General features: G+C 41.9%; 1 protein-coding gene and 1 pseudogene across 3 annotated transcripts in view; both read left to right on the top strand.

The window, feature by feature from the left end:
• Positions 1 to 7437, top strand: part of RBL1 (RB transcriptional corepressor like 1) — a 60337-nt gene extending 52900 nt beyond the window's left edge. For 2 of the 3 annotated variants that reach the window (XM_059892624.1, XM_059892623.1), the window contains exons 20-22: positions 1056 to 1204; positions 3648 to 3812; positions 5346 to 7437. In XM_059892624.1, coding sequence (XP_059748607.1) covers positions 1056 to 1204; positions 3648 to 3812; positions 5346 to 5516 — 485 coding nt within the window. In that variant the 3' untranslated portion in view covers positions 5517 to 7437. The remainder of the gene's footprint in view (positions 1 to 1055; positions 1205 to 3647; positions 3813 to 5345) is intronic. The other variant, NM_001192602.1, reaches the window with a different exon arrangement.
• Positions 7438 to 7508: 71 nt separating this feature from the next.
• Positions 7509 to 25333, top strand: LOC132346959 (glucosamine-6-phosphate isomerase 1-like; annotated as a pseudogene).
• The last annotated feature ends 13 nt before the right edge of the window (positions 25334 to 25346 follow it).

Raw genomic sequence — 25346 nt, 5'->3', positions numbered from 1 at the left:
ACTGTACCCCACCAGACTCCTCTGTCCATGGGATTCTCTAGGCAAGAATACTGGAGTGGATTGCCATTCCTTTCTTAAGAGGATATTCTCGAACCAGAGATTGAACCTGGGTCTCCTGCATTGCAGGCTCTTTCTTTACTGTTTGAGCTACAGGGAAAACCAAGGTGGCAACATTCTTCTACTCATATTCTCAATGTTTGCAGGCCAATGTATTGAGAATGAGACATTTTTTTCACATGCTGAATTCTTTTTAATTGCCGGTAGTTTTCTTAGCTGTGTACAAGAAGCTCAGTTTAGGTAAACATCAACTCAGAGCTAGGTGATTCTTGTTAGTACAAGTAGAAGATGTTTTGTAATTCTCTCCCCCCAAAAAAAAGAACAGGATAAAGTTCTGCCTGGTGTCACAAGCTACCCTAGAGTTACACTAAAAAATATGAAAGCACCTTGGGGCAAGCAATAATTTTATAGCTGAGGATGATGCCTATAGACAGCATTAAGTTCCTGTTGTGCATGAGAAAATAAGGCTTTTTGAACACTTGTCACCTGCCATGTATTTGCAGAAAAGTAAACATAAGCAATTCACCTTGCTTCTTCCTTAACCTCTGAGGATACACTTTACCTTTTAGAGTCTTTCCACCTTTTCCAAAGAGCCAGTAAGAATATCTGCAGTCCTTTTTGTTATCTGAAGCTCAGGATTTACCACTGTTACCCATATTCTGAAGCTCAGTTTAGGCAAATTTCAACCCAGGGCTGGTGCCCCTCTGAGAGTCACCGGTGACAGTGGGTTCAAAGGAATGGTTGTGAAAACATTCTTGCTGAAGTGATATCTAGAGAATAGAGCACCCATTTAAGTTTACATGTTTGTATTTCTCAAGTTTCCAATTTATCCATAATATAGGTAGATTTCTGAACTTTTCTAAAATAGGTCATTGTCTTACATAAATATTTAGGTTTATTTGATTTTTTTCGCTTTTATATTGTAGAGAGAGTTGTGTTTCAGATCCTCAAATTATAGATTAAGGTACACCTATCACAACATTGAATTCTTTTAACAGACTTGGAAGATGCTACAAAAACACCGGACTGCTCCAGTGGACCAGTGAAAGAGGAGAGAGGTGATCTTATCAAATTTTACAATACAATATATGTAGGAAGAGTGAAGTCATTCGCATTGAAATACGACTTGTCAAATCAGGACCATGTGGTACGTTTTTTACTTTACTACTTTATTAATATCTGTTCTCATAATTGGTTTACTCTGAGTTTATTTTGGTAGATAAGTATTTCAAAGTTAAAGCCTTACTGATACATTTTACAGGAGAAAACATGCTAGTGATTAATCAGCGTGATTAAGGCTGTGATAAAACAGACTAGAGAAAATTATGGAAATTTCATCCATACTGTGATTATACATTCCTAGAAATTATGGATGCATATGGGCAAGGAGTCAATGGGAACATGGAGCAATGAAAACAATTCTGGTGGTTTTTTCCCTTGGTTTTGATTTCTGTTGTTATATTTCTCAGAGAAATGTTTTTCTCAAGATAAAGAGAAAAGGAAATAAATAGGCTTAAGTCAATAATAGAAACAACGCTAAGAAATTTTTATGCTGTATCTAGATTTGACACTACCAGCAGGCCTTTGTAAGTGTTATCAGTGTATAAGCTGATGTTGGTTCCCAAAAGAGCAGACTTCAGTTATAAGAAAGAGGAACCGAGTAGAAGCTGCATTCAGGCAGTAGCTATATACGTGTCTGTGTCTTTACATTTCTTTCCTTGTCCCTTTCAATGAATATGAGCTGACTATCCTCAGAGGCCATGACTACTCATTCTCCTCCCTCAGTTCCACACATCCCCCCACCATGTGCTATACTGAGGATATCTCTAACATCAGCTAATTGGGAAAAAAACAAAACTAGTTTTCCTAGCTTCAGGTGAAGATGATGAATGAAATAGTAATTAAGGAGTCATCCCCATTTGTGCTTGGAATAGAACATTGTATAGATTATTAAAAGTACAGTTCTTTCTCACTTTATCTCTGAGTCCTTTGCATTTCAGCATAAAGTCTTATACTTTGTACTAGTAACTCAGTCAGTAAAAGAATCTCCCTGCAATGCAGAAGACGGGAATTTGGTCCTATGGTTGGAAAGATCCCCTGGAGAAGGAAATGGCAAGCCACTCCAGTATTCTTGCCCGAGAAATCCAATGGACAGAGGAGCCTGGTGGCTATAGTACTTGGGGGTCAAAAGAGTTAGACATAGTGACTAAACCACCAGGCATAAAGTGTTAACCATTTTATTAAGAGATTTGTTCCTTGTTGGACTCTTCTTGCTGGCCCACAGAATACTCTGTCTCTCTTATTCTCTGAGCTACTAATCTGGCTGTGGGTATATATATGTGGACTCTTAAGACTCTTGAGACACCTTTGGTGATCAAAGGTGCATGGAGATCAAACCAGTCAACCCTAAAGGAAATCAACCCTGAGTATTCATTGGAAGGACTGATGCTGAAGCTGAAGCTCTATTAACATTGGCCACCTGATGTGAAGAGCCAACTTATTGGAAAAGACCCTGATGCTGCAAAAGATTGAGGACAAGGTGCGGAGGGGAAGACAGGACGAGATGGTTAGCTAGCATCACTGACTCCATGGACATGAATCTGAGCAAACACCATGAGATAGTGAAGGACAGGAAGCCTGACACTGCAGTCCATGGGGTCACACAGAGTTGGACACAACTTAGCACCTAAACAACAACAATGTATGTGTGGAGAGAGATCCTTATTGCAAGTGTTAGGACATAAGTTATTCTTTGCCTCACTTTCTGAGCATGGCATGAAGTTCCTATTCTCTTGGCTTACTGCTTCTGGGGTCTTACTCAGAATCCTTCAGGATTTCCTGAAAGATCCAGACAAATAAATTTGAGTTTATCCATTAGTAATTGTTGAAAAACAAGGGTTAATGAATCATTTAAAAATTTTTTTCAGCCATAATAAGTTCTTATGGTATAGTTCAGTTCAGTTCAGCCGCTCAGTCGTGTCCGACTCTTTGCAGCCCCATGAATTGCAGCACGCCAGGCCTCCCTGTCCATCACCAACTCCCAGAGTTTACCCAAACTCATGTCCATCAAGTCGGTGATGCCATCCAGCCATCTCATCCTCTGTCGTCCCCTTCTCCTCCTGCCCCCAATCCTTCCCAGCATCAGGGTCTTTTACAATGAGTCAGCTCTTCACATGAGGTGGCCAAAGTATTAGACTTCTAATTAGGAGATACCAATAAGAATAAAAACATGGTACAGGAAAAAAAGTTCCATGTTGATCCTTCACCCTTATGAGGAGGAGGGGAGTGTAGAATAAAAAATATGGTGGGATTTAAAAAAAGAAAGAAAACCTTTCATCTGATAAAAGCTTTGGTGGTGGTTTATTCACTAAGTCATGTCTGACTCTTGTGACTATGTGGACTGTAGACTGCCAGGCTCCTCTGCCCATGGGATTCTCCAGGCAAGAATACTGGAGTGGGTTGCCATTTTCTTCTCCAGGGTATCTTCCCTACCCAGGGATTGAATCTGGTCTCCTGCATTGTAGGCAGATTCTTTACCAACTGAGCCATGAGGGAAGCCCTATAAAAGCTTTACTTTTATGTTATTTCAGATGGAAGCTCCGCCACTCTCCCCTTTTCCACATATTAAGCAACAGCCAGGCTCCCCACGCCGCATTTCCCAGCAGCACTCCATTTATGTGTCCCCACACAAGAATGGGTCGGGCCTTACACCAAGGAGTGCTCTGCTATATAAATTCAACGGCAGCCCTTCTAAGGTAACGTGCTCCCAAACTTTACTCCAAAATGGCAATATCCATGTTAAAAATTGGATTCCAGATTTCCAGTTAGTAATCTTTAATCATACCCCAATTTTTTGCAAAGTTACTGCAAATAAATACAAACTCTTACTATGGCAAGTTTCCTGTGTATCCAGTTGAGGGAGTTTAATCTGTTATGACTGACATGGTATTGGGGGAGTTTGCAGTGTATCCAGTTGAGGGAGTTTAATGTGTTATGACTGACATGGTATTGGGGGAGTTTGCACCAAGAGCACAGTGTTTCCCTGCTCAGGCACCATCTTGCGAAGGACCAGTAAGGCAGCACCTGCAAGTGGTCAGATATGGGGACACTGTAAAGAAAGATCTTGGAAGGGAAAGTTCATTTGGTGGATGGCGCCTGGGATAGGGAAAAGTCTGAAAGCAGAGGCCTCTTCTGACTTACACAGACAGCTCTGTGGTCACCTCCATCTTTAGTCCCATTAATGATGATGATCCAATGGGGACATGATTGCTGTTTGCAGGTAATTTAAGGACTATCAAGTAGATGTGTTCATTGTATCTCCAAAAGCCAGAATGACTACCAACTAGAAGGAGTTGTAGTGGGATAGGTTGTAACTCAGTCCAAATACGTGGCAGCTCCTTAACTCATTAGTTTCTTAACTCATTTAGATCCACAAGCATTTGTTACATTCCTGCCATACTTAGCAAATAAAGTTTACTGAGATATACCTCACAGACTTGCATTACCTCTTCGTAGAAGGACTTTTAGAAGACATTCTTGGATAAAATCAGAAATGGGTCTAATTGAATTCTAAGGCAGTAATTTCAGAATCATAGGTCAGAATCTGGGGAGCTTGTTGAACACAGATTTCTGTCCTGTAGACTTACTGAATCACAGAGCTCCAGCAGGCAGATTCCCTGGACAGTGTTGATGCACTGTGTTCAGGAACAACTTCTCAAAGGCTGTTTTACAGTAAGACCAGCAACATCAGCATCACCTGGGAGCGTGTCAGAAATGCAGAATCTCAGGCCTCACACCAACCCTACTGAATCTGAATCTGTGTATTATCATTCCCCAGATGATTAGTAAGCACATTAAAGTTTGAAAAGCAGTGCTTCAGAAAAAAGACCTCAAAGTTGATGAAAGTTTGTTTGATTTATCAGAATCACCTGGAGGGCTTGATAAACTAGAGATAACTGGGTCCAATACCTAGAATGGGTGATTCAGTCGGTGTAGGGTGAGGCTTGAGAATTTGCATTCCTAATAAGCTCCTAAATGCTCTGCTGCTTGTGGTCTGATGTCCACATTTTAAAAACTATTGCTATAATGTAAATCCAATTTTTAAAATCACCTGAAAAGATTAATTCTAATCACCCTTAATAACTTGACCTAGATTCAAAAAATAATCCCTTCCTCCAGTGTTTAGCTTTGGATAGAGGATAAAGGGTAGGAAAAAGCAGTTAGTTTAGTTCTTTGCTGCTATTTCCCCCCTTTCCCCTTTTACTCACACATATCGTCTGTTTTTGCAGAGTTTGAAAGATATCAACAACATGATAAGGCAAGGTGAGCAGAGAACCAAGAAGCGAGCAATAACCATCGATGGTGATGCAGAATCACCTGCCAAACGCCTCTGTCAAGAAAATGATGATGTTTTACTTAAACGACTACAGGATGTTGTCAGTGAAAGAGCAAACCACTAGCACCCTTCTCACTTCTGTGGTAAAAGCACTCTCAGGTTGTTTTGCAGCAAGCTGGGGCTCTGTCTTCAAAACAGTCAACCCTGAAGGTAGTAAACATCACTGAGTTACAAGAAAAGGTACACCAAAGTTAAGTGGATTTTTTTTTTTTACTTTTATCCAAAATGTAGTTGACAGATGTATTTTGAGTTGGATTGTAAAGGAATGTTTTTAAGTGCACTTAAAAAGGAATGGTTTTAAGTGCATTTAAAAAGGAATGGTTTTAAGTGCCTTTTAAGCATATTAATAGTCATAGAATTGTTAAAATATTTGTTCTCTGAGTTTTTCAGACAAAGTAAGGAGAAACCTTATAATTTTTAAGCTCACTTTTTAAAATAATCAAATGTCCTCTCCTTCTGGGCTTTGTCATAAGAGGGTGAATAATCTATTTTTGGTAGGTATGCTTTGAGATGTTTGTGCTCCCAATTTAATATTGAGTAGGGGTTGCGTCCCATGGCATCTAGGCCAGAGGATGATGTAGGAGCCTGTCTCTGACCCAGTGTGCTAACTCCACATCCAGGTACCACTGTGGGTTGTCCAGAGGCTTCTCATGCTCTTCCTCTCCTTGAGCAGAAGCATGTTTGTACTTAAACCCATGCACTGCCCGACTCCTTGCTTTCCAACCTTAAGCCCTCTTAGCCTGGTGTCACAACCTAATAAAAGAGCTACTTGCTCCTTTTTAAAACTATTATTACTTTGTTTTCCAAACCATTAACTTAATTATATATGATTATATCATATAGCTCTCAAAATAGGAAACTGCTTCTCAGGCCAGTAGAGTAAAATACAGAAAAGAGCTGTTAGAGACTAAACTTCGTATTAGTGAGGTAGCAGCCATGATAATATGTAAGATACTATTTTTGAGATCATTATAAGATTGATCATTCTCAACGTCTAATTGATTCCTTAAGAATAGTTGAAACCTTTCTCAAAACCATGTTAATATCTTATAATTATGCCTTATAATTATACTGTTCCATCCATGACACAGCTGCTTATCACGTCCCGCTCTTTGCTCTCTGTATCATCAGTGCATTATGAGTTTCCCATTAGGGTCTGATCACTGGCCCCTTAAGGATGTTTTCTAGGGCTAGGGGTGCCACTTTACAAAGAATCAGCTGTTCAATATTCACTTTTCTAGTGTGTTTCCAGAATCTGGAAGGAGGTGAATAAGCCATTCTTAATTAATTTTGAGAAAATTTTATCAAATGTATGTTTCTTAAACTGCAAACTGTATTTTTTTTAATGCTAAATATTTAACTAGTAAAAAGTGAAACTGGCTCAGTCATGTTCGACTCTGCCATCCCATGGACTGTAGCCTGCCAGGCTCCTCTGTCCATGGAATTCTGCAGGCAAGAATACTGGAGTGGGTAACCGTTCCCTTCTCCAGGGGAATCTTCCCAACCCAGGGATCGAACCCAGGTCTCCTGTACTGCAAGCGGATTCTTTACTTTCTGAGCCACCAGGGAGGCCCATTTAACTAGTAACCCTGGCTAATTTGAATTAGTCTAAAATTTGGCTATTAACTAGTATCAATAATTATGATTATTAGGAATTTTATTTTTAAATTTTAAGAAGAAAACTGAGTCTGGTCACATTTTGCTTTTCTTAAAATTACATCATTTTTTTGTGTAGTATCTACACATGTTACAAGCCAAATACCATCAAGTCTGTCTTGAATCCTTGTATATATTTTTATGTAGCTATAACTATTGTGTCATTATTAATGTGCAAAATGTAAATGAGCATTTGTACGTTGTCTTTATAAGAAAATCTGGATGTGTTTCTATCAGTTTTCTAGACTGTATATTCATGTACATAAAATGGTTAATAAAATATTGGTGTTTTTGTGAGATTACTGAATAAAACCTATCAGTTGAGTTCAGTCGCTCAGTCGTGTCTGACTCTTTGTGACCCCATGAATCGCAGCATGCCAGGCCTCCCTGTCCATCACCAACTCCCGGAGTTCACTCAAACTCACGTCCATCGAGTCTGTGATGCCATCCAGCCATCTCATCCTCTGTCGTCCCCTTCTCCTCCTGCCCCCAATCCCTCCCAGCATCAGTCTTTTCCAATGAGTCAGTTCTTCGCATGAGGTGGCCAAAGTACTGGAGTTTCAGCTTTAGCATCATTCCTTCCAAAGAACACCCAGGACTGATCTCCTTTAGGATGGACTAGTTGGATCTCCTTGCAGTCCATGGGGCTCTCAAGAGTCTTCTCCAACACCACAGTTCAAAAGCATCAATTCTTCAGCACTCAGCTTTCTTCACAGTCCAACTCTCACATCCATACATGACCACTGGAAAAACCATAGCCTTGACTAAACGGACCTTTGTTGTCAAAGTAATGATCACTGAGGAAGGCTTTCTTATCTTTCCTTGCTATTCTTTGGAACTCTGCATTCAGATGCTTATATCTTTCCTTTTCTCCTTTGTTTTTCTCTTCTCTTCTTTTCACAGCTATTTGTAAGGCCTCCCCAGACAGCCATTTTGCTTTTTTGCATTTCTTTTCCATGGGGATGGTCTTGATCCCTGTCTCCTGTACAATGTCATGAACCTCAGTCCATAGTTCATCAGGCACTCTATCTATGAGATCTAGTCCCTTAAATCTATTTCTCACTTCCACTGTATAATCATGAGGGATTTTGTTCAGGTCATACCTGAAGGGTCTAGTGGTAGACCTTTCCCTACTTTCTTCCATTTAAGTCTGAATTTGGCAATAAGGAGTTCATGATCTGAGCCACAGTCAGCTCCCAGTCTTGTTTTTGCTGACTGTATAGAGCTTCTTCATCTTTGGCTGCAAAGAATATAATCAGTCTGATTTTGGTGTTGGCCATCTGGTGATGTCCTTGTGTAGAGTCTTCTCTTGTGTTGTTGGAAGAGGGTGTTTGCTATGACCAGTGTGTTCTCTTAGCAAAACTCTATTAGCCTTTGCCCTGCTTCATTCTGTATTCCAAGGCCGAATTTGCCTGTTACTGTAGGTGTTTCTTGACTTCCTACTTTTGCATTCCAGTCCCCTAAAAGGAAAAGGGCATCTTTTTTGGGTGTTAGTTCTAAAAGGTCTTGTAGATCTTCATAAAACCATTCAACTTCAGCTTCTTCAGCGTTACTGGCTGGGGCATAGACTTGGATTACTGTGATATTGAATGGTTTGCCTTGGAAACAAACAGAGATCATTCTGTCGTTTTTGAGACTGCATCCAAGTACTGCATTTCGGACTCTTGTTGACCGTGATGGCTACCCATTTCTTCTAAGGGATTCCTGCCCACAGTAGTAGATATAATGGTCATCTGAGTTAAAGTCACCAATTCCAGTCCATCTTAGTTCTCTGATTCCTAGAATGTCGACATTCACTCTTGCCATCTCCTGATTGACCACTTCCAATTTGCCTTGATTCATGGACCTAACATTCTAGGTTCCTATGCAATATCGCTGTTTACAGCATTGGACCTTGCTTTTATCACTAGTCACATCCACAACTGGGTATCGTTTTTGCTTTGGCTCCATCCCTTCATTCTTTCTGGAGTTATTTCTCCACTGATCTCCAGTAGCATACTGGGCACCTACCGACCTGGGGAGTTCCTCTTTCAGTATCCTATCATTTTGCCTTTTCATACTGTTCATGGGGTTCTCAAGGCAAGAATACTGAAGTGGTTTGCCATTCTCTTCTCCAGTGGACCACGTTCTGTCAGACCTCTCCACCATGACCCGCCCGTCTTAGGTGGCCCCACAGGGCATGGCTTAGTTTCATTGAGTTAGACAAGGCTGTGGTCCTAATGTGATTAGATTGACTAGTTTTCTGTGTGTATGGTTTTAGTGTGTTTGCCCTCTGATGCCCTCTGGCAACACCTACTGTCTTACTTGGGTTTCTCTTACCTTGGACGTGGGGTATCTCTTCATGGCTGCTCCAGCAAAGCGCAGCCATTGCTCCTTACCTTGGACGAGGGGTATCTCCTCACCGCCACCCCTCCTGATCTTAAACATGGAGTAGCTCCTCTCGGCCCTCTGTGACTGGATGCAGTTGTGCAGCCGTCTAGAATCTGTATCTCTAAATATCTGGTTTATATCTTTTAAATGTCTTAATGTAATTAAATGTAACATTAACAGTAAAACTTGGTGTAACAGTGTAACTAATTAACATTAAAAGTTAATATTCTCAGTGCTTTCCAGGAGCCAGGAAGAGAATGGGGAGTGAATTGTCTGATTGACAAGTACAGGGTTTTCTTTTGAGGTGATGGAAACAATTTTATAACTTGATATAGGTGGTGATTGCATACCATTGTAAACTTACTAAATGACAATGAATTTTACACTTTAAAATAGTTATTTTTATGTTGGGAGAATTTCACATCAATTGGAAAAATGCCTTACGCACATATAAGAAGCAGAATTGTGTCAGGGTCTTGAAAAGGACCAAATTACCATACGAATTAAGGAAAAGTCTTCCCTCTTCGGAGTGCTTTCAGGTATATTTATCCATTTGAGACTCAAAGCTTAAAAATTCTTTGCTATTTAAGATATTTTTAATTAATTTTTAAAATCAATTAATTTACTTAGCCACATTGGGTCTTAGTTTTGATGGCAGGATCTTCACTGGGTCATGCAGGATCTTTGATTTAGATGCACAGACTCTCAAGTTAGGGCAGTTGAGCTCAGTAGGTACTTCCCATTTTATAGGATCTTAGTTCCCTGACTAGGGATTGTACCCAAGTCCTGCATTGCAAGGCAGATTGTTAACCACTGGACTATCAGGGAAGTCCCAAGATATTTTTAATTAACTTTTTAAAAATTTTGGCTGTACTAGTCTTCCTTGTGGTGAGCGGGGGCTTAGTTGCCCTGCAGCGTGTGTGCATGTGTGGTCAGTTGCTCAGTCTGTCCATCTGACTCTTTGCAACCCCTGTGTCATTGGAAAATGGATTCTTAACCACTGGACCCCCAAGGAGGTCCCTCTAATTATGTGGTTAGATTGTTTAAGTTTAAAAAAAAAAAGTTTTTTAAAGATGGTAATATTCCTGCTTGTTTTTATTTTGTTACTTACACTACTTTCACCCCGTCAACAAACCTAATTGGCTGTTTACTCTATGCCTGGCCCTTTGCTATGTGCTAGGTATGTGTTGGAGAAGACCCTTGAGAGTCCCTTGGACTTCGAGGAGATCCAACCAGTCCATTCTAAACGAAATCAGTCCTGAGTGTTCATTGGAAGGACTGATGCTGAAGCTGAAACTCCAATACTTGGGCCACCTCATGCGAAGAGTTGACTCATTGGAAAAGACTCTGATGCTGGGAGGGATTGGGGGCAAGAGGAGAAGGGGATGACAGAGGATGAGATGGCTGGATGGCATCACCGACTAGATGGACATGAGTTTCAGTGAACTCTGGGAGTTGGTGATGGACAGGGAGGCCCGGCGTGCTGTGATTCATGGGGTCGCAAAGAGTCAGACACGACTGAGTGACTGAACTGAACTGAGGGATGTAAAAGTGATCCAGGCATAGTTCCTGTCTTCAAGGTATATTTGTAGTCCATTAATATAATGGTGTAAGTATAGCAGTACAGTACTACACAGAGAGGTATGGTGTTAGCACAGAGCAGATGATTTACTCTGCCTAAACAGGTGTGTCAGGGAATGTAAAATCACTCTAAGTAGTAGTGTTAGTTGCTCAGTCGTGTTTGACTCTTTGAGATCCCATGGACTGTAGCCCACCAGGCGCTTCTGTCCATGGGATTCTCCAGGCAAGAATACTGGAGTGGATTGCCATTCCCTTCTCCAGAGGATCTTCCCAACCCAGGGATCAAACCTGGGTCTCCTGCACTGCAGGCAGATTCTTTACCATTTGAGCTACAGGGAAGACCAAAATCACTCTAAAGCGGGGGCCAAATGGTAATTTAGTCCTTAGGGATGACTACTGCCAGGGCAGTAGAAGACAGCACAACCAGTAGAAAGTCCCAGAGAGATGGAAGTACTGTAGGTTTAGGAATTGCAGATACTTCAGCGAGGTTGAAAGAAAGTGTACATACTCAAAAGTGCAGTGCAAAGAGGGCTAGAAAGGGGCCTTTGTTAGTTGGGCTCTAAGCCAGGTTAGGGAGCTCAGGCCTGGTCATTTCCAATGGTTCTCAACATTGGCTGCAGCTGGGGAGTTTTAAAAAACACATCAGTGAATGGGCTTCTCCACCCAGAGGTTTCTGATTTAATTGGTTTGGGGAACAACCTAGCTTTAAGATTTTTAAATACTCCCTCAGTTCAGTCAGTTCAGTCTCTCAGTCGTTTCCGACTCTGCAACCCCATGAATTGCAGCACGCCAGGCCTCCCTGTCCATCACCATCTCCTGGAGTTCACTGAAACTCACGTCCATCGAGTCTGTGATGCCATCCAGCCATCTCATTGTCTGTCGTCCCCTTCTCCTCCTGCCCCCAATCCCTCCCAGCATCAGAGTCTTTTCCAATGAGTCATCTCTTCTCATGAGGTGGCCAAAGTACTGGAGTTTCAGCTTTAGCATCATTCCTTCCAAAGAACACCCAGGGCCGATCTCCTTTAAAGTGGACTGGTTGGATCTCCTTGCAGTCCAAGGGACTCTCAAGAGTCTTCTCCAACACCACAGTTCAAAAGGATCAATTCTTCGGCACTCAGCTTTCTTCACAGTCCAACTCTCGCATCCATACGTGACTACTGGAAAAACCATAGCCTGGACTAGACAGACCTTTGTTGGCAAAGTAATTAATCACAATGGTATGATCACTCACCTAGAGCCAGACATCCTGGAATGTGAAGTCAAGTGGGCCTTAGAAAGCATGACTACGAACAAAGCTAGTGAAGGTGATGGAATTCCAGTTGAGCTATTTCAAATCCTGAAAGATGATGCTGTGAAAGTGCTGCACTCAATATGCCAGCAAATTTGGAAAACTCAGCAGTGGCCACAGGACTAGAAAAGGTCAGTTTTCATTCCAGTCCCAAAGAGAGGCAATGCCAAAGAACGCTCAAACTACCACTCAATTGGACTCATCTTACACGCTAGTAAAGTAATGCTCAAAATTCTCCAAGCCAGGCTTCAGCAATATGTGAACCGTGAACTTCCAGATGTTCAAGCTGGTTTTAGGAAAGGCAGAGGAACCAGAGATCAAATTGCCTATATCCGCTGGATCATGGAAAAAGCAAGAAAGTTCCAGAAAAACGTCTATTTCTGCTTTATTGACTATGCCAAAGCCTTTGACTGTGTGGATCACAATAAACTGTGGAAAATTCTGAAAGAGATGGGAATACCAGACCACCTGACCTGCCTTTTGAGAAGCCTATATGCAGGTCAGGAAGCAACAGTTAGAACTGGACATGGAACAATAGACTGGTTCCAAATAGGAAAAGAAATACGTCAAGGCTGTATGTTGTCACCCTGCTTATTTAACTTCTATGCAGAAGACATCATGCGAAATGCTGTGCTGGAAGAAGCACAAGCTGGAATCAAGATTGCCGGGAGAAATATCAATAACCTCAGATATGCAGATGACACCACCCGTATGGCAGAAAGTGAAGAGGAACTAAAAAGCCTCTTGATGAGAGTGAAAGAGGAGAGTGAAAAAGTTGGCTTAAAGCTCAGCATTCAGAAAACGAAGATCATGGCATCTGGTCCCATCACTTCATGGGAAATAGATGGGGAAACAGTGGAAACAGTGTCAGACTTTATTTTGGGGGGGCTCCAAAATCACTGCAGATGGTGATTGCAGCCATGAAATTAAAAGATGCTTACTCCTTGGAAGAAAAATTATGACCAACCTAGGTGAGTCCAAAATCACTGCCATCTGTGACTGTAGCCATAAGACGCTGCAGAAAGACACCTTGGAAGAAAAGCTATGACAAACCTAGACAGCATATTAAAAAGTAGAGACACCACTTTGCCCACAAAGGTCTATATAGTCAAAGCTATGGATTTTCCAGTAGTCATGTACAGATGTGAGAGTTGGACCATAAAGAAGGCTGAGCACCAAAGAATCGATCCTTTCAAACTGTGGAGCTGGAGAAGACTCTTGAGAGTCCTTTGGACTACAAGGAAATCAAACCAGTCAATCCTAAAGGAAATCAATCCTGAATATTCATTGGAAGGTTTGATACTGAAACTGAAGTTCCAATACACTGGCCACCTGATGTGAAGAGCCAACTCAGCAGAAAAGATCCTAATGCTGGGAAAGATTAAGGGCAAGAGGAGAAGGGGGTGACAGGATTTGTTGATTGGATGGCATCACCGACTCAATGGACATGAGTTTGAGCAAGCCCCAGGAGATGGTGAAGGACAGGGAAGCCTGGCATACTGCAATCCATGGGGTTGCCAAGAGTCGGACATGACTTAGCAACTGAACAGCAACAACAGGTGAGTACCTAAGGTGAGAATCACTGGTATATAGGTCAAGGGGGCGCCACTAAAGTGTTTTGTTTCTAATATTTATTTAATTTAGACTGTGCTGGGTCTTGGCTGCAGGGCTTCCCAAGTGCATGGAAAAGAATCCACCTGCCAGTGCAGGAGATGCAGGTTCAGTCCCTGGGTTTGGAAGATCCTCTGGAGAAGAAAATGGCAACCCTCTCCAGTATCCTTGCCAGGAAAATTCCATGGACAGAGGAGCCTGGTGAGCTGCAGTCCATGGTGTTGCAAAGAGCCAGACATGACTGAGCTTGCACACAAGGCGGGGGTGGGGCTGGGGTGGGTGGGTAGTCTTAGTTGGGGCTCATGGGCTCTTCCATCTTTGTTGTGATATGCGGGACCCAGCATGAGAACACTTAGGTGCGGCATGTAGGATCTATATCCCTGACTAGGGATTAACATAGGCCCCCTGCTTTGGGAGCACGTAATCTTAGCCTCTGGACCACCCGGAAAGTCCCAAAGTGGTTTTTTAATTTTATGTGGATAAGGACAAAATCTGATGTGTATTTTAGAGCAGCAGTTCCCTAAGTTGCCCAAAGGTAAGGATTACCTGAGACACTTGACTCCTAGGCCCCACCCTTGACCCAAGGAATGAAATCTTCAGGAGAAGAACTTAGGAATTTTGTTAATCTCTGTTTCAAGTGATATTTAACCTCAAGCAAGTCAGAGATGTTTCTGGCAGTGTTTCTCAAATTTTAAGAGCATAGAAATCACCAGGACACATGTATACCTGTGGCAGATTCATTTTGATACTTGGCAAAACTAATACAATTATGTAAAGTTTAAAAATAAAAAAAAATTAAAAAAAATGCAGTCTGGTGTTGGGTCTGAGATTTTGCTTTTTTAACAAGCTCTTACCTAACACCAGTGCTGCTAGGCCAAGGACTGTGCTTTGAATAACAAGTTTTAGAAATCTGGAAGCTATGTGGAGGACTGATTAGAGGATGTTTAGCCTGATGAGAGACAAGTTAGTCATTTTTAACTTGGTAAATTTTACCACCTTCAGGGACATTGGCAATGACATTTTTGCATTTTGGTTTGTCACAACTGGGTATGAGAGGTGGTGCCCAGTAGGTAGCTAGCAGACAGGAGCCAAAGATGCTGCTAAACATCCTACACTGTACTGGGCAGGCTCACAATAAAGAATTATCCAGCCCTAGTATCAGTGCCAATCCCTGAATTAAGGAAACTTTTACCTGGGCAGGAAGAGCTCTGTGTTTTAATGTCCTAGTAGTGGAGATAGAAAAGAAACCACCAAGGGTTACCCAACTGAGCAGGTATGGAGTCCTAGTCAGTGATGGCTTCATAAAGAAGATGACTTTCCAGGAAGGATTCATCGTAATAGATTCCAGGTGGGATAACTAATAACACACGTGGGATTATTTGGTGTTGATGATAGATCCTTAATATGTTGAAGAAAATGTTCCTGAGGTTTCAGATTCTACCTGTGTCAGTGGTTCCATCACATTTTCCCATGAATCACCTTTGCAGGTTTATTAACTATGCAGATTTAAAGTGTAGTACACAAACAGCTTTGTTAAGCATCCCAGGCTGCTATTCTTACCCAGGAAGCTCAGAAGGTACCAATCTAATGATCAGAAATACAGAGATCTGGGTTCAAACATCTGCTCTGGCACTGTCTCACCAAACCAAGTGGAACTTAATTGCTTACTCACCTCAGTTAGGTCACCATCACTTCAGGAAATAATTATGGAAAATAACATTCATTGTAGAAAACAGATTATATATAAGCAAAAAAATAAAAACTATATTCCCACCAACCAGAGGTCACCTTTTCAAATTTAAAAAACATTGTTTTTTCACATGAGGAAATTGTATAAATCTTGTTTTATACTATGATGAATTTTTCCCAGCTTCATTGAGGTATAATTTACATAGAATAAAATATACCCATCTTAAGTGTACAGTTTGATGAATTTTAGTAATTATGTATGATTGTATAACTACCACCACAATCTTCATCATACTGTGCTTTGCTTTATTGATTTTTACAGATAATTGCTTTTTTTTTTTTTTTAACAAATTGAAAGTTTGTGGCAACTCTGCATCAAGCAAGTCTTTTGGACTTTTGCAACAGTATTTGCTCCTTTTGAATTAGAGTTTTCATCTTTTCCAGATATATGCCCAGGAGTGGGATTGCTGAATCACATGGCAACTCTATTTTTAGTTTTTTAAGGAACCTCCATATTGTTTTCCATAATGACTGCGCTTCAGTGACCTCTTGATGTGAATCTTCCTAGACTTTTTTTCAGTGAATTTATTATGTATTTTTAAAGTATTAATAAAAATGGATCATATATGTAACTTCATATATCCTTTTTGGTGGTGGTGGTTTAGTTGCTAAGTCGTGTCCGACTCTTGTGATCCCATGGACTGTAATCTGCCAGTCTCCTCAGTCCATAGTATTGTCCAAGCAAGAATACTGGAGTGGGTTGCCATTTCCTTCTCCAGGGGATCTTCCCAGCCCAGGAATCAAACCCGGGTCTCCTGCATTGCAGGCAGATTCTGTACCTATTGAGCCATGAGGGAAGACTATATCCTTTTTGCAATGTCTAAGTTTTACCTCTCTGACAGTATTAATGCTTGTGTTCCAAAGGATTATTATTATTTTTTTAGTATTCATTTGTTTGACTGCTTTGAGTCTTAGTAGCGGCACATAGGGTTTTCATTGTGTCATTCAGGATCTGTTCACTGTGACGCACGGATTCTTTACTTGTGGTGTGTGAGCTCCAGAGCAGGCAGCCAGTGAATTATTTATGTTATCGTCAAACAAGGAAAGATTAGCACAGTCACTGCAGCCACTGCAGGAGGTATTCTCGACAAGATGAAGCACAACATTCTGGACCACTATTCTCAGGCCAGTGAGTACTCAGCCAAATATATCAGGAACTGCATCACCAGTTTAGTGCAAGACCAGACAAGTACTTCACTCTGGGGCTCCCCTCTGGGAGCACCCCCACTTGGCTGCTACAAGAAGCTGATTGAGTACTATAAGAATGAAGACCTGTCCTTCCAATATTGAAGACTTTCAACATGGATGAGTATGTGGGCCTTCCTTGAGACCACTGGGAGAGTTACCACTCCTTCATGTGAGACACCTTCCTCAAACACATTGACATCCTCCCAGAAAACACCCAAATTCTGGATGGGAATGTAGTTGGCCTACAGGCTGAGTGTGATGCCTTTGAAGAGACAATCAAGGCTGCAGGTAGGGATTGAGCTGTTTGTTGGAGGGATGGGCCTTGATGAACACATTGCCTTTTACAAGTCAGGCTCCAGTCTGTTGTCCAGGACCCATGTGAAGATGCTGGCCATGGACACCATCCTGGCCAGTGCTAGGTTCTTCAGTGGTAATCTCACCAAGGTGCCCACCATGGCCCTGACAGTGGGCATGGGCACTGACTGTCATGGGTGCTAGAGAGGTGGTGATCCTCATCACAGGGTTCACAAGGTGTTTGCTCTGCACAAGGCCATTGAGGAGGGAGTGAACCATCTGTGGACCATGTTTGTCTTCCCACAGCATCCCCACATGGTACTTATGTGTGATGAGGATGCCACCCTGGAGATGAAAGTGAAGATTGTCAAGTATTTCAGAGATTTAAAGCTTGTTCATAACAAGTTGGTGGACCCCCTGTGCAATATCAAAGAGAAAGAAACAGAAAAGCCAGCCTTTTAAGAAGCCATACACTGATTAGCTGATGCTACTTGTAGTCTCAAGGACCTCACTGGGACAGGTGGGTCTCTCTGAAGATTGTCTTTAGGAGGACAGAATTGTTTTTCTTTAATCTAGTATGGTTACTAGCTAAATGGGTGAACTTGTTCTTGGTGGTGCAGTGTGGAGTCTAGTCATGGAATTCAGCTAATTTATAATTTAATCAGAAAAAAAATCACTACATAATTTTGATGTTTGCCCCACAGATTCGGGGTTTTTAACTTTTTATTGTGCCTCTAACACTGTTCATGTGTACAATATACTCCCGTCAGGAATGTCTATCATTACATGCACTGATTCTCAATTGAGAGGGAGCTTGGGGCTTATGTGTATTGGACAAAACCTCTTTGGAAAGTCTTAAAAGCCTGTCTTCCTGCCCCTTGTTTTAGAATCATTGTTCCGGATCAAGGAACAAACTCAATGTCTAAAATCAGTGTAAGGCAGCAGTCCCTTTAGTCAGTAACATGTGCCATGGGACGAAAACTCTCCCTCACTGTTTTTCCCCAGCTAGGAAAACTTTGCCCAGCCGTTTTTTTCTGCTCTCTCAGTTGGCCTTTTCATGAACTCAGAGGCCTCCTTGAGAGAGGATTCGGGTGGGTGGGGCTAAAGAGAAGGCTTTTGCCTATGAACTCAGTGCCTCAAGTGGCCCAGCCTCATCAGACTCCTATCTCTCAGGGACGCTCCAGCACCAGGAGAAAGGCAGAGATCCTGTGTTTTGTTCCAAGGTCTCACTATGGTGCCTCTCTTATATACACTCATTCATATGTAGGAAGTTCATGGGGGCAACAGACACAACCAAGATTCAATGTTATGTTGAGCCAGGGGTATGGGGTCAGGGGAAATAGCTCAATTATGAGTTTAGAAACAATACCAGAGATACGTGTTTTCTGTGTCCCTAAGAGTTGACCGCCAAGAAATATATCAAGTGCTTCTACAGTCGTCTAATATCCTTTCTCCACTTAAAATGTTCTGCCCTTCTAACCTCCTGGGTCTGTGTGGTGTGGTCTGATGTTCCCAGAACATCAGGAAGTACACTTTTGCCCCGTTACCCTTCACTCCTTGTTCACAGGATGAGTCTATCGCTCTGCCTTCCATTCCCTCTTATGCCTTGATGGTCTAGATGCTGCCTTCTCCTCCTCCCAGTGTTTGTGTCTGTTTGAAGTCGCTCCTGCCTCTATTTCTGGAAAGGTCTTTCAGAGCCTGGCTCAGGCTTTAACTGCTGTGTTTGGTACCAGCGTTTCCTTTTTAGCTTTTATACGTGATTGTGCTGTCCTTCTGTTTTTTTGTTTTTGTTTCATTTTTAAAGTTTATTATTATAGATATATTTATTTTTGGCTGCACTGGGTCTTCGTTGCTGCATGTGGGCTTTCTCTAGTTGAGTCAAGCGGGGGCTGCTCTCTAGTTGCAGTGTGCAGGCTTCTCACTGTGGGGGCTTCTAATTGCAGTGGCTTCTGTTGTGGAGCACAGGCTTTAGGGCATTCAGGCTTCAGTGGTTGCAGCTCTCAGGCTCGGGAGCACAGGCTCAGTAGTTGTGGCACATGGGCTTAGTTGCCCTGCAGTATGTGGAATCTTCTTCAACCAAGAATCGAACCCATGTCCCCTGCATTGGCAGATGGATTCTTAACCACTGGACCACCAGGGAAGTCCTGTCATTCTGTTTTAACCTAATGAATCAATGGACTTATTTTACAGTGTGATATTTTCTATTAAATCTAGTACTTTCAAGGAAAAAATAAAGATTTAAAAGGTTTTAGATTTATTTCTTTGTTGAATTTGTTTTAGATACTGGCATTTGCAATAAATTTAGTGAGTCTAATGTTTGCAAAGTTAAGAATTAGACACTATTTAATCTATAATATTATGATGCAAGTTGGCTAAAATACGAGATATTGATTACATAATGGAGTACCCCTTACTCCCTTACTTCATTTGGGTCTCTGCTGCAAGTTGGCTAAAATACGAGATATTCATTATATAGTGGAGTACCTCTTACTTCATTACTTCATTTGGGTCTCTGCTCAAGTGTCAGGTCATAGCACTTCCCAGCCTTTCCTATACTCTTACTTAGCATGTTTTCTTTTTCTTCCCAGAATGTATAATCTACTCATTTGTTATCTGAATCTACCACTAGTGAATGAAGCACCATGTAGGGGGAACATTTTTTCTGTAGTTTTCCCAGAGGATAGAATGACGCGTTGAAGGAAGTATGGACTCAACATTTGCTGAATTAGGGAACTGAAGAAAGAGGCTTAGTGATGCTTTCTCTGTTGTTGTTTTTTTTTGGTGGTTTTCTTGGCCTCTTGGCATGTGGGATGTTAGTTCCCCAAACCAGGGGTTGAACTCTCACCCCACACGCCCCCCACTGCAGTGGAAACATAGAGTCTTAACCACTGGACCACCAGGAAAGTCCCCAGGTTGCTTTTTATAATAATTATATCTCACATGTACTAAGCACGTACATACTACAATGAACAAGGGGGCATATTTGTTGTTGTTCAGCCACTAAGTCACGTCCAATTCTTTGTGACTGCAGCCACGAAATTAAAAGACACTTACTCCTTGGAAGAAAAGCTATGACCAACCTAGACAGCATGTTAAAAAACAGAGACATTACTTTGCCAACAAAGGTCCACATAGTCAAAGCTATGGTTTTTCCAGTAGTCATGTATGGATATGAGAGTTGGACCATAAAGAAGGCTGAAAACCGAAGAATTGTTGCTTTTGAACTGTGGTGTTGGAGAAGACTCTTGAGAGTCCCCTGGACTGCAAGGAGGTCAAACCAGTCAATCCTCAAGGAAATCAGTCCTGAATATTCATTAGAAGGACTGATGCTGAAGCTGAAGCTCCAGTACTTTGGCTATCTGATGCAGAGAGCTGACTCATTAGAAAGAGACCCTGATGCTGGGCAAGATTGAAGGCAGGAGAAGAAGGGGACAAGAGAGGATGAGACAGTTGGATGGCATCAACGGACTTGAGTTTGAGCAAGCTCCAGGAGACGGTGAAGGACAGTGGAGCCTTGCATGCTGCAGCCCGTGGGGTCACACAGAGTCAAACATGACTGAGTGACTAAACAATGTAATAAGTGAGTGACAAAATGTACTAAGCATTTTCTATGTGCCACACCAAATTCCCATAAAACCTTAAAACAAAACTGTTTACAGAGGAAGAAATTAAAGAGAGTATGTAACTTGCCCAAGGTCACAAGATTCAAACCCAAGCACTCTGGTTCTATAGTCCCATTTTTAAAAAATTCAATGAAATCGGGGGTTTTGTGTGGTAACATATGGATAACATAAAACTGATCATTTAATCATTTTAAGTATACAGTTTACTGGCATTAACATTCATGTTGTACAGCCAATCTCCAGAACTACTTCATCTTGCAAAACTGTAACTTTATACCCATTAAACAACAGCTCCCTTTTCCCTGTCCCTCCCTGCCCCTAGCAACCACCATTCTACTTTCTGTTTCTCTTATTTTGACTACTTTAGATGCTTCACCTAGGTGAAATCATACAGTACTTTTTCTTTTCTGATTGGCTTATTTCACTTAGCATAATATCCTCTGGGTTCATGCATGTTGTAGCATGTGTGAGGATTTCCTTCCTTCTAAAGATGAGTAAATATGCCATTATGTATACTGGCATACACATTTTGTTTATCCATTCACCCTTGGATGGACTGCAGCCCAATTCTAATCTGTAAACTTTTCAAAACTGTGTCTTTTGATATTAATCTTGAGGTGACAGATTGTGGGAAGTACCAACTGTCTAAGCTTCTCTGTCTTCTGTGGGAAACATTTTTACTTCTTTCTGTTTTGGAACAGATCTTCTCACCCCCATCACACATACAGGAAATTCAACTTGTTGAAACCTTTCCATCCAAAAAGTTGCTCACAACAAATATTTGGGGATGGAGAGGGGTTGTTCAGTGGTCCAGTAACAATCTTCTCCCTTCAGTCCTTCACTTCCAAACCCTCTCTCCCAGTTGCCTCTTGGGAGCCCTAGATTCCTTGCCTTTATTACATGTTCCCTAAATTTCCTACTTTACCATCAGCTTTCACCAACATCCTGAAAATTGAGTCAGGTTGGCACTGAAAAGGGTCTTTTTCTCCAAGGAACCCTGCTCTCCTGCTCAGAATCCAGTGCCAGCTTATTCCCAGATACTCAGAGCACACTAGATGGGAGAATGTTCAGTGCCCTAAAGCTGCCTCACATGTAAATTATACTTCTAATTAGTAGGGAAAATTGATGTTTTCTCAGTCTTTTGAAAATATGTGAATAAGAGCATCTTACTGTTTTGTTTTCAGTTGTTTTTGTTTATTTTGGCTGCAGCATGTGGGATCTTAGTTCCCTGACTAAGAATCGAACCCTCATTCCCTGCATTGAAAGTGGGGAGTCTTAGCCACTGGACCACCAGGGAAGTCCCCCAAATAAGAGTATCTTAAACATTACTATGTGTATTGACATACTCTAACTCACAATATAGGAAAACACAATACAGTAAGTCCCCTACAAATGAACAAGTTCCATTCCAAGAGTGTGTTTGCAAGTCCAATTTGTTCATAAGTCCAACAAAGTTAGCCTAGGTACCCAACTAACATAATTGACTATATAGTACTATACTGTAAATAGGTTTATAATACTTTTCACACAAATAATACATAAAAAACAAAGACAAAAAATAAAACATTTTTAATCTTACAGTACAGTACCTTAAAAAGTACAGTAGTACAGTACAGCACCTGGCACAGAGGGGCTGGCATCCAGTGGACAGGCAAGAAGAGTTACGGACTGGAGGAGGGAGAGGGTGGGAGATGGTAGAGCTGAAGGATCATCAGCAAAAAGAGGAGGGCAAGCTGCAATATCACTCACGCTTGACACTGATGGCACAGGTTCTGGTTCCTTGCTGGATTCAGCTCTATCTACCCACTTGACATGAGTTTGAGTAAGCTCTGGGAGTTGGTGATGGACAGGGAATCCTAGAGAGCTGCAGGTCACAGGGTCACAAAGAGTCGGACACGACTGAGCGAATGAACCCGCTTGAAAAAATGGTCCAGTGATGACTGGGTCAAAGTGAAAGTGAAGTCGCTCAGTTCTGTCCAACTCTTTGCGACCCTGTGGACTGTAGCCCACCAGGCTCCTCCTTCCATGGGATTCTCCAGGCTAGAATACTGGAGTGGGTTGCCGTTTCCTTCTCCAGGGGATCTTCCCAACCCAGGGATTGAACCCAGGTCTCCCGCATTGCAGGCACACACTTTAACCTCTGAGCCACCTGGGAAGCCTGTGATGACTAGGTATTGGCTCTTTTTTTCTCATTGTAGATGACATGGTAGCACTGGATTACATTTTGAATGGCTGCTGCATCCTTTGTGCACTGTTCTACATTCGGCTCCTGTGCCTCAGAAACTAACAGTGCCTCCTCAAATAAGGAAAATCCCCTCACCATTTCCTGTGTCATGAATCGCTTCCATTCTTCAGTTACTACTTCTTCCTCTTGTTTCTATTCGTCCTTCCTCTGGGCCTCCAATTCCATCAGGCCTTCATTAGTAAGCTCTTCGTGTTGCACAGAAAGTTCCATTATTTTCACTTGGTGCTTCTTAGCAATACCAGCTACATCACCACTCCTTTTCGCTTGCTTACAGACATCCTGGGCTTGAAAATATTGTACTACTATACTCATCTCACACGCTAGTAAAGTAATGCTCAAAATTCTCCAAGCCAGGCTTCAGCAATACGTGAACCATGAACTTCCAGATGTTCAAGCTGGTTTTAGAAAAGGCAGAGGAGTCAGAGATCAAATTGCCAACATCCGCTGGATCATCGAAAAAGCAAGAGAGTTCCAGAAAAACATCTATTTCTGCTTTATTGACTATGCCAAAGGCTTTGACTATGTGGATCACAGTAAACTGTGGAAAATTCTTCAAGAGATGGGAATACCAGACCACCTGACCTGCCTCTTGAGAAACCTGTATGCAGGTCAGGAAACAACAGTTAGAACTGGACATGGAACAACAGACTGGTTCCAAATAGGAAAAGGAGTACGTCAAGGCTGTATATTGTCACCCTGCTTATTTAACTTCTATGCAGAGTACATCATGAGAAACGCTGGACTGGAAGAAGCACAAGCTGGAATCAAGATTGCCGGGAGAAATCTCAATAACCTCAGATATGCAGATGACACCACCCTTATGGCAGAAAGTGAAGAGGAACTAAGAAGCCTCTTGATGAAAGTGAGAGAGGAGAGTGAAAAAGTTGGCTTAAAGCTCAGTATTCAGAAAACGAAGATCATGGCATCTGGTCCCATCACTTCATGGGAAATAGATGGGGAAACAGTGGAAACAGTGTCAGACTTTATTTTTGGGGCTCCAAAATCACTGCAGATGGTGACTGCATCCATGAAATTAAAAGACGCTTACTCCTTGGAAGGAAAGTCATGACCAATCAATAGCATATTGAAAAGCAGAGATATTACTTTGCCAACAAAGGTCCGTCTAGTCAAGGCTATGGTTTTTCCAGTGGTCATGTATGGATGTGAGAGTTGGACTGTGAAGAAAGCCGAGCGCCGAAGAATTGATGCCTTTGAACTGTGGTGTTGGAGAAGACTCTTGAGAGTCCCTTGGACTGCAAGGAGATCCAACCAGTCCATCCTAAAGGAGACCAGTCTTGGGTGTTCATTGGAAGGACTAATGCTGAGGCTGAAATTCCAATACTTTGGCCACCTCATGTGAAGAGTTGACTCAATGGGAAAGACCCTGATGCTGGGAGGGATTGGGGGCAGGAGAAGGGGATGACAGAGGAGATGGCTGGATGGCACACCGACTTGATGGACATGAGTTTGAGTGAACTCCAGAAGTTGGTGATGGACAGGGAGGCCTGGCGTGCTGCGATTCATGGGGTCGCAAAGAGTTGGACATGACTTAGCGACTGAACTGAACTGAACTGATTTTTTTAAAGTCTTTATTGAATCTGCTATAACATTGCTTCTCTTTTACATTTTGTTTTTTTTTCACCACGAGGCATGTTGGATTTTAGCTCCCTGAGTAGGGATCGAACCCAAACCCCTTGCATTGGAAGATGAAGTCTTAAGCACTGGACTACCAGGGAAGTTCCAGGTTTACATCTTTGAAAGTTTGCAATTTGAAGGTTTATATGTAGGGAACTTATTATATATTTGTTTTTCAAATGCAACTCTAAAGACAACCATCCAATCCCACCCAGCTTATCAGCTCTAAAGTGAAAAGTGAAAGAAAAGTGAAAGTGTTAGTTGCTTAGTTGTGTCTGACTCTCTGAAACCCCATGCCTCTAGCCCATCACGCTCCTCTGTCCATGGAATTCTCCAGGCAAGAATACTGGAATAGGTAGCCATTCCCTTTTATAGGGGATCTTCCTGATCCGGGGATTGAATCCAGGTCTCCTGCATTGCAGATGGATTCTTTACTATCTGAGCCACAAGGGAGGCCCCACCTCCCCTTAATAAAAAATCTGAAACTATTTTCCTTGTCAATCACAGTATTTAACAACTCCCAAACACTAAAATGCCTTTAGACCTTCTTGAGATAGGGTAATGTTTTTAGATGAGAAGGATTACTATGTAACAGATACTTAACTTTGAGGAAAGAATATTTTTTAAAAGATCAAAGCCTTCCTTAACATTTGA

Source organism: Bos taurus, chromosome 13, assembly GCF_002263795.3.
Source record: "Bos taurus isolate L1 Dominette 01449 registration number 42190680 breed Hereford chromosome 13, ARS-UCD2.0, whole genome shotgun sequence".
Classification (NCBI taxonomy): domain Eukaryota; kingdom Metazoa; phylum Chordata; class Mammalia; order Artiodactyla; family Bovidae; genus Bos; species Bos taurus.
This window is presented reverse-complemented; position numbering and strand designations above follow the sequence as displayed.